Source organism: Rhinopithecus bieti, unplaced genomic scaffold (genome assembly GCF_001698545.2).
Source record: "Rhinopithecus bieti isolate Rb0 unplaced genomic scaffold, ASM169854v2 scaffold_10017, whole genome shotgun sequence".
NCBI lineage: Eukaryota > Metazoa > Chordata > Mammalia > Primates > Cercopithecidae > Rhinopithecus > Rhinopithecus bieti.
The window spans coordinates 587,498-597,559 of NW_016806314.1; the positions used below are offsets into that span (position 1 = coordinate 587,498).

General features: G+C 41.5%; 1 protein-coding gene across 1 annotated transcript in view; it reads left to right on the top strand.

The window, feature by feature from the left end:
• LOC108531812 (calreticulin-like) overlaps window positions 1-5,801 on the top strand; it is a 52,368-nt gene extending 46,567 nt beyond the window's left edge. The window contains 3 exon segments of the mRNA XM_017875453.1: window positions 2,110-2,202; window positions 2,702-2,710; window positions 5,505-5,801. Coding sequence (XP_017730942.1) covers window positions 2,110-2,202; window positions 2,702-2,710; window positions 5,505-5,744 — 342 coding nt within the window. The 3' untranslated portion in view covers window positions 5,745-5,801.
• The last annotated feature ends 4,261 nt before the right edge of the window (window positions 5,802-10,062 follow it).

The following is a 10,062-nucleotide window of genomic DNA, read 5'->3' on the forward strand; positions in this document are numbered from 1 at the left end:
TGTTTTAGTTGTTTTTAAATGTATAATAAATTACTGTTGACTGTAGCCATCTTGTTGTACTATCAAATACTAGATCTTATTCATTCTACCTAGCACATATACATATATACATATATATATATATATTTTTTTTTTTTTTGAGACAGAGTCTCACTCTGTCACCCAGGCTGGAGTGCAGTGGTGAGATCTCTGCTCACTGCAACCTCTGCCTCCCAGGTTCAAGCATTTCTCCTGCCTCAGCCTCCCAAGTAGTGGCATCCACCACCACACCCAGCTAATTATTTGTATTTTTAGCAGAGACAGGGTTTCACCATGTTGGCCAGGCTGGTCTCAAACTCCTGACCTCAGCCTCCCAAAATTCTGAAATTACCTAATTATGTTTTTGTACCCATTAACCATCTCCACTGCTCACAGCACCCTACCCCTGGTTCCACTCCCCCGCTTCCCAGTCTTTGGTAACCATCATTCTACTCTCTGTCTCCATGAGTTCAAGGCAGCGGTTTTTTCAAAGCCCAGGGGAGGGACATGGGATTACTCATGCTACAGACTTTCCAGCTGATTGTACAACTACGCCCATGACATTGACTTGATGATTTATTAACATATTGCAAAAGTAAAAAATTATAAAATGACCATCATTTTGCCCTTTTTGAAACATACTCAGATACTGAAAAGTTATGATAATAACCACTAGTGTCTATTGGGTGACTATTAACTGCTAGACACTGTGCTTTACATATATTATCTCTAATTCTCATGAAACTACTCTCAGGGAGTTATTATTTTCCCTACTTTACTTATAGGGACTAGGCTCAGCGGGATTGAGCAAACTTGCCCGAGATCACACAGCTAGTATGTGGTTGAGCTGGTCTGACTCCATGACTTGTGTTCTTTGTATTCTGTTCCTTTCTCATTCAATAAACAAACACAGAAAATATTATATACCATGGATTTCATTAATATTTTCCTTTCATTGCAAATACTAAAAATGTTATTAAAAAATAGAGAACTATAGTACACGATCTACATTGTATAGAATCTGGCTGGGCGCAGTGGCTTACACCTGTAATCCCAGCACTTTGGGAGACCGAGGTGGGCGGATCATTTGAGGTCAGGAGTTCAAAACCAGCCTGACCAACATGGTGAAACCCTGTCTCTACTAAAATACAAAAAAAAAAAAAATTAGCCAGACATGGTGGCACATGCCTGTAATCTCAGATACTCAGGAAGCTGAGGCAGGAGAATCACTTGAACCAAGGAAGTGGAGGTTGTAGTGAGCCAAGATCATGCCACTGCACTCCAGCCTGGGCGACAGAGCAAGACTCCCTCTCAAAAAATAAAAATAAAATAAAAAAGGATTCTAAATTCTGCTTGCACTTCTTGTTGAAACTTTTCTTTTTCCTATGGTCTTTTAGTTTTTCTGATTAAGGAGAGAACCTTTTTTGTTGCCCAGGCTGGAGTGCAATGGCGCTATCTCAGCTCACCACAACCTCCAACTCGCAGGTTCAAGTGATTCTCCTGCCTCAGCCTCCCAAGTAACTGGGATTACAGGCACGCGCCACCATGCCCAGCTAATTTTTGTATTTTTAGTAGAGACAGGGTTTCGTCATGTTGGCCAGGCTGGTCTTGAACTCCTGACCTCGTGATCTGCCAGCCTCGGCCTCCCAAAGTTCTGGGATTATAGGCGTGAGCCGCTGCGCCTGGCCACCTTTTTAAAGGCGTCTCTATGTAAGTATCATCAGAAGTAGGCACTATCAATCTGAGCTGGGGCAAGAGCCAGTGGACACCAATTTGGAGGCTAGCAGACTGATAACATTTACTTCACAACCTTCTAAAATAGTGTTCAGAGGCATAAGGAGCACAGAATCTTGGGAAACTAAATTAATTTTGTTCTAGAGCAGATCAGCTAGGGCAGTACAGGATTTTGGACCCTCTGTGTTATTAATAACCCTTGTATTTCCTGAGTTACTAATAACAATTAATTATTGATTATAACCTCTGGGCCAGTAGCCTGGGAATATGCATTTAGCAAGGGTCTCCAGGTGCTTTTTAAGCCCTTCGACATTTGGGTACCTAGTTTTAATAATCCTGTTGTTTTCACTTCAGCAGGTAAAATCGGGCAGCATCTTTAACAATTTCCTTCTTACAAATGGTGAAGAGTTTGCTCAAAAAGTTGGAAATAAGACCCAGGGAATAAGAAAAGTAAGGTATTCCCCCACTCTGCATTCCAGATGTCTGACTCCTCAGTTGTTCACTGTTCTTTGCATTTCAAAACTCAGCTGCATAGTCTTTGTCTCATTTTTGGTCACTTGGCCCTGAGAGGTAGGAGAAAGAACTCATGTTCACTGGACATCTATAATTTTGTACTTGTGACTCTGTCAGCACTTTCCAAATACCATCCCACTTAGCCCTAAAACAACCCAGCAGGACAGATATTATTACTTCCATTTTTCAGATGTGGGAACTGAAATTCAGAGTTTAAAGTACCCAAAGTCATCCGCAGCCTTTGACTTGTTGAAGTTTTGCCTTCCCTTTTGATTCACAAACCATAAGAGTCTCTTATATTTTCTTTATAATTTTACTTTTCATGTTTATTATTATATTTTTAACCACCTAGAGTCTACTCTTGTATAGGATATAGAATTGTTGAAATATGGTAATTATACTACCCAAGCCTTGATGTATCAGTTTCTGAGAGGAGGATGTTCAAGTCTTCAGCTACAATTATGCATCTATTTTTCCCTGCAGTTTCTCTCTTTCTCTGCCTCTGTGTGTGTATATATATAAGTATTTATATTTATATCTATATTTGTAAGAGACAGAGTCTTGCTCTGTCTGCACAGAGTGCAGTGGTGTGATTGTGACTCACTGCTGCTTTGAACTCCTGGGCTCAAGCAATCTTCCCACCTTAGCCTCTCGAGTAGCTAGGACTACAGAAGTGCAGAAGTGTGCCACCACACCCAGCTAACTTAAAAACAATTTTTTTTTTTGGCCAGGCACAGTGGCTCACGCCTGTAATCCCAACACTTTGGGAGGCCGAGGCTGGTGGATCACCTGAGGTCGGGAGTTTGAGACCAGCCTGAACAACAAGGAGAAATCCCCATCTCTAGTAAAAATACAAAATTAGCCAGGTGTGGTGGCGGATGCCTGTAATCCCAGCTACTCGGGAGGCTAAGGCAGCAGAATCACTTGAACCCAGGAGGCAGAGTTTGCAGTGAGCCGAGATGCGCCATTGCACTCCTGCCTGGGCAACAAGAGCGAAACTCTATCTCAAAAAAAAAATTTTTTTTTTAAGAGATGGGATCTTGCTATGTTGCCCAGGCTGGTTTCAAACTCCTGGCCTCTCATGCTCCTTTTGTGTTTCAGACTACCTGCTCTAGTGCATTGATCTAGAAGGGAGCTACTGAGCTCATTTTCTTTTTCTTTTGTTTGTTTTGTTTTGGTTTTTGTTGTCGTTGAGACAGGGTCTTGCTTCTTGGCCCAGGCTGGGGTATGGTGGTGAGAATACAGCTCACTACAGACTCAATCCCCGGGGCTCAAGTGATCCTCCTGCCTCAGCCTTCCAAGTAGCTGGGACTACAGATGCATGCCACCATGCCGGGTTAATTTTTCTTTTGACGTTTTTGTAGAGACAGGGTCTTGCCGTGTTGTCCAGGCTGATCTTGAACTCCTGGGCTCAAGCAGTCCACCTGCCTCAGCCTCCCAAAGTGTTGGGATTACAGAAAATAGGCCTAAGCTTATTTTCTGATGGACGGCTACGAGAAAGAAGGAAGGTGATGAGTGCTGTTTACCGGCTTCCCCAGCCTCCTAGAACTATTTTATGGGTGGAGTGATACTTGGGGCAATGGCCTCATGACCCTGACAAGCTCTATGCAGATATCCTGGTTCTGCAGGAAGGTCCATTCAAAAGCAGGCTTGTGGCCAATACTTGATTACCCAATAGGCGGATTAAGCTTATGCTTAGAGCACCCGCAGAAACACAGGCACAAAAAAAAGTTTGCTTGTTTGTTTTTCGAAGAACTTTGATACTTAATATTTCCTTAAAAAAAAAATAGAAAGACCAGGCGTGGTAGCCCACGACTATAATCCCAGCACTTTGGGAGGCTGAGGTGGGTGGATCATTTGAGGTCAGGAGTTCGAGACCAGCCTGGCCAACATGGTGAAACCCCATCTCTACTAAAAGTACAAAAATTAGCCAGGCACGGTGGCGGGCGCCTGTAATCCCAGCTACTCAGGAGACTGAGACAGGAGAATCACTTGAACCTGGGAGGCGGAGGTTGCAGTGAGCTGAGATCAGGCCACTGCACTCCAATCTGGGCGACAGCGTGAGCCACCGTCTAAAAAAAAATTGAAACAGTCATTCTGGGAAAAATTATTTGACCTTGTAATACTTTTTAGTCTGCTTTTGTGTTGTTTTATTTTGGGATTATATCTAAAATTGTTTTGTGAAGCTACTTTTTCATATTGGTTAAGAGTTTGAATTTTGAAGCTAGACTGCTTGAGTTCAAATCCAGTCTGCATTATTTAGTAGCTGTATGAACTTAGGCAAGTTATTTAACCGCTCTTCATCTATAAATGGAGAAAAATGATAGCCTCTATCTTATAAGTTCCTGGTGTATAGTAAGTGCTCAATACATGGTAGCTATTATTATTAAGCCATACATTCACTTGACAAGTACTTGTGTACCTGTTCAAAGCACTGTTTTAAATGCTGGGGTTATAGCAGTGAAATAAAACAGAGAAGTTTCTACCTTCATGGGGCTTACTTTCAGTTTGCGGAGATCGACAAGAAAAGTGTAAGGAAGTCTGAATCTCAGATCCCTCATCTAGAAAGCAGAACAAGTAACACACCTCATACTTTGCTGTGAGGAATGTAAATAACATGTGTAGATTGCCTATTATAGCACTGTGGTTAGCAATGCAGTAGGCATTCAATAAATGTTTGCTAAATTGGAACCAATTTTATTTATGAACAAACTACATACACACACACATTTCTATTCACCCTACACATGTTGAAACTTTGTATATAAATAAACACCATCCCAGAAATCTTAACACTGTTGGAAGGCTGGGCACGGTGTCTCACGCCTGTGATCCCAGCACTCTGGAAGGCTGAGGTGGGTGGATCTCCTGAGCTTAGGAGTTTAAGACCAGCCTAGGCAACATAGCGAACCCCCATCCCTATGAAAAATACAAAAAAAAATTAGCCAGTTGTAGTGGCGTGTGCCTGTGGTCCCAGCTACTCAGGAGGCTGAGGTGGGAGGACCACTTGAGCCCAGGAGGTAGAGGTTGCAATGAACCAAGATGGCACCATTGCATTCCAGCTTGGATGACAGAGTGAGACCCCATCTCAAAAATAAATAAATAAATAAATAAATAAATAAATAAATAAATAAATAAATGATTGTGGGAAGATGTCAGATATCTCTAAAGTTGGTTAACTTTGTTTATACTATCTGTAAATTATTTTGAAATTCCACATTCTAAACAGGACCTAAGAGAAGCAATGGAGAGAACTGTATGAAGAAACTGGAAAAAGAAAACAGGCAGAAGAGGCCAAGGAGAAAAAGGAAATGGAGGAAGAAGAGGAAGATGGCATTTGGGGAATTGAAGAAAAGGGAAACGAATTGGATCCCACTGCAGAGCCAGGAAATGACAGGCAGATGCAGGAACATGATGCTGACAAAGCGTTTCTGGATAAAAATGAAGGAGTCCTTGTTGACCAGAAGGATGAACTGTAACTGGGATTGTAGAGGCAAATGTTAGGAGGAGAAATATTCATGAGGTTGGTACAAATTGGGGAGCAAAATAACTTACTTTTTTGAAATAAACTTTGGATTTGTATTTCCCATCCCACTCCCTTTGCTCTGTGAGACCTGGGGAAAGTCACACTGCCTCTTGGGGCTTCTATTTCCTTATTAGTGGAAAGGGAGTGATTATTTCTCTTTTATGAGGTTGTAGGGATTAAATGAACTAATGTATGTAAAGTGCTTGATACAAATATGTAGTCAAAAAATGGTTGCTATCACTACTATCATTATTATGGAGTTTATGGAATTAGTTATCAGTAAATAAACTTCTGTATAAACTTAATCCTCACTTTCAATTTATCCTAGGACACCCAAGGATTTTATTTTGTTTAAATGTACGGGGCCAGGCACAGTGGCTCACGCCTGTAATCCCAGCACTTTGGGAAGCTGAGCTGGGTGGATCTCCTGAGGTCAGGAGTTTGAGACCAGCCTGGCTAACATGGTGAAACTCCATCTCCACTAAAAATACAAAAAATTAGCTGGGGTTGGTGGGGGGCACCTGTAATTCCGCTACTTGGGAGGCTGAGGCAGAAGCATTGCTTGAACCTGGGAGGCGAGGGTTGCAGTGAGCCGAGATCGCGCCATTGCACTCCAGCCTGGGAAAAAATAAAAATAAAATAAAAAATAAACAAACGTATGTATTAGTATTTACTGAGCAGTGCTGATGGTTATACTTGTGGACAGATGTTGTTTTCCTCTTGCAGACGTATCAAGCACTTAACAACTAGATTTCCTCCTAACATAATAAAAAGTACTTTGTGAAAATCCATTTGCTTTTCTGCTGTTTTGTACCCTATCTAACTTTTAAATAATTGTCACTTGTTTGCAAGTTTGCTAGTCTCATATTTATCTTTTTCTGTATTACCTGCTCACACATCATCACGCGCATTCTTGTAGCTCTTTATAGATTAGAAAGCACTTTGCCGTAAATTCGTGGAGCTTCTGCAATGTGCTCATCTAATCCTCATAGCAGCCATTGTAGAGGATACCATTCTTATCTTCATTTTACTGATGTGGAAACTGCTTAGAGTGGGTAAGTCACTTGCTCAAGGTTAAACAGCTAGTAAGGGACAGGACCAGTGTCTCGAGCTTGTCTGGTTTCGAAGCTTATACTTCCATAAAACAACAACTGAAAGCACTATAAAAGAAAACAGTTTATCGTTCCACTGCACCAGGCTGTGGAATGAGTGAGTGAATATCTATTACTATTGAATACATAAAGTAGGCAACATCCCATGTGGAAAAAAAAATGACTTTTTAAGTGCTTTTTGTTTTGTTTTGAGACAGAGTCTTGCTCTGTTGTCCAGGCTGGAGTGCAGTGGCACAATCTCGGCTTACTGCCACCTCCGCCTCCAGGCTTCAAGCCATCCTCCTGCCTCAACCTCCCAAGTAGCTTGGGACTACAGGTGTGTGCCACCACATCTGGCTAATTTTTGTATTTTTAGTAGAGACAATGTTTTATCATGTTGGCCAGGCTAGTCCCTAACTCCTGACCTCAGGTGATCTGCCCATCTCAGCCTCCAAAAGTGCTGGGATTACAGGTGTAGGCCAGTGCACCTGGCCTTCAAATGTATTTTTAAATGACTATATCCAACAGCCATGGAGTCAGACCCACAGACATGGCTGTCATACAGTTCAGTAAATGATAAGCCCAGGCTCTGGAACATACTAGGTGCAGAATCTGGAACATAGTAGGTGCTCAGTAAAAATTAGTTGAATAAATGAACAAATTTCTGCCTGGTGGTTTTGGTGGTTTGAGAAAAGACTTCATGAAGGAAGTGACTTTTGAGGCAGATCTTAAAGAATGCATGAGTGTGCATCTTTTGGGGAAGGTTAAAAACAAAAAAGAGTGCACGAGTCTGCCCAAAGGAGAAGGGGATGTGTGGACCAGATTTCAGAGTCAAAGAGCAGAGCACCAGATGACAGGAAGTAGGGTGGTGAGGTCAGGGAGGAGCAGCAAGAACTTCTTCCTTCCTCCCTGTAGACTGGTGCCTGGTGTGGTTTCTAGACCTTACAATCTTTGTTCTGGTTTGGAAAACTTGACTTTATACCTATTTCTACAGCCTAAGAGTCTTTCTGTTGTGAAAAAGAGCTAAGCTTCAGGAGCTGAGTCTAAATATTTTGTTTTGGGGGCTGGAGGACTGGTGTGGCTGGTGATTTATATTTTAGGGATGCCAGTCTGATATGAGCATTGTTTACTATAAATGTCTGCTCTGATTCCTCAGGTGTATGCTCTACCAATTGTTACATGATTTCAGTATCACCGGATGAAGATATTTTTAGGAAAGATTTTGTAATCCTTGTTTACAGTAAGGATTCATTTGAATATTTTTTAAACCTACTGCTCTTACCTTTGATAAATTTCTTTTGCCTTTTATTTTGATTGATTGTGCATATACTGTTTCAGAAATTATGGTATGCCAGGCATGGTGGCCCACACCTGTAATCCCAGGACTCAGGGAGGTCGAGGAAGGAGGATCACTTGAGTCCGGGAGTTCCAGACCAGCCTGGGCAACATAGTAGAACTCCATCTCCATGAAAAAATTAAAAATTAGCTGGGCATCATGGTGCATGCTTGTAGTCCCAGCTACCCTGAGGTTAGAGGATTGCTTGAGTCCAGAAGATAAAGGCTTCAGTGAGCTGAGATGATGCCACTGCACTCCAGCCTGTGCAACAGAGCAAGACCTTGTCTCGAAAAAATAAAAATAAAAATCAGGCCGGGACGAGGTCAGGAGATCGAGACCATCCTGGCTAACACGGTGAAACCCCGTCTCTACTAAAAACTACAAAAAACTAGCCGGGCGACGTGGCGGCGCCTGTAGTCCCAGCTACCCGGGAGGCTGAGACAGGAGAATGGCGTGAACCCGGGAGGTGGAGCTTGCAGTGAGCTGAGATCCGGCCACAGCGCTCCAGCCTGGGTGACAGAGCCAGACTCCGTCTCAAAAAAAAAAAAAAAAATCAGGCCGGGTGTGTTGGCTCACACGTGTAATCTCAGCACTTTAAGAGGCCAAGGCAGGAAGACCACTTGAGCCCAGGAGTTCAAGACCAACCTGGGCAACACAGCAAGACTCTGTCTCTATAAAAAATAAAAATAAAAAAAAAACCCAGATCAAACAAAAGGAAATGATAATTTTAACAAGAAGAAAATGCATGCATAATTCTACCCATTCTGCACATAGACTGAAATTTTTTGTGTTTCTTTCCAGGACACATCTTTTGAACACCACCATTCTGCCACTGAAACATACTCCTCCAGATGATTTTTTAAAATTACGATTGTAAACTTATTTTTGCAAATTAATAGGTATTCAGTGTAGAACTCGGGAGTCAACATATGTATTAGGAAGAAAGTTAATATTATTATTGTATAATATACAATATTATTGTATTTCCTTCCAGTTTTGGGGATTTAATCACACTACTTAGTACATAGTACTTTATCATCTTTGGTTGGTGACAATGTCACTTCTAAATTTCATTTTATTTTATATATATATATATATTTGAGATAGGATCTCACTCTGTCATCCAAGCTGGAGTGTAGTAGTGCAATCTTGGCTCACTGCAGCTTCGACCTCTTGGGTTCAAGGCGATCCTCCTACCTCAAACTCCCAAGTAGCTGGGACTACAGCTACAGCTGCACACCATGCCCAGCTAATTTTTGTATTTTTAATAGAGATGGAGTTTCACCATGTTGCTCAGGCTGGTTTCAAACTCCTCGGCTCAAGTGGTCCACCTGCCTTGGCCTCCCAAAGTGCTGGGATTCACAGGTGAACCACCGTGCCCAACCTATTTGTTCATTTTTTTTCTCTTTTATTCCTTTTCTCTTCCCCACTTAGATAACTAAGTTTTATTTAAAGTGTCTGTTATTTTAATTTGTATCTGTTCCTACAAAAGTGAATTTTGTTTTGTATTAATAGATTTTAATTTGTGCAAATAGCATAATGTTTTAATCTCATTTTGTTTCTTCATATTTTTCACTGAGCACTGTTTTAAAATGCATTCATCTTGCTGTGTATGCATCTAATCCATTGCTTTTGATTGTTGCATAATATTTTACAATACAACATCTACCACACTGTAGCTATCTCCTCTCCATATGATAACCAGGTTGTCTTTGAATCCCTACCACCATAAATATCACACAATAAATATTTTAATGCAGAACCCCTATGTGCCTGCATAAGAATTTCTTTGGGATATATCCCAGGAGTCTAACTGCAAGCTCATAGAGTGTATGAGTTCTGAA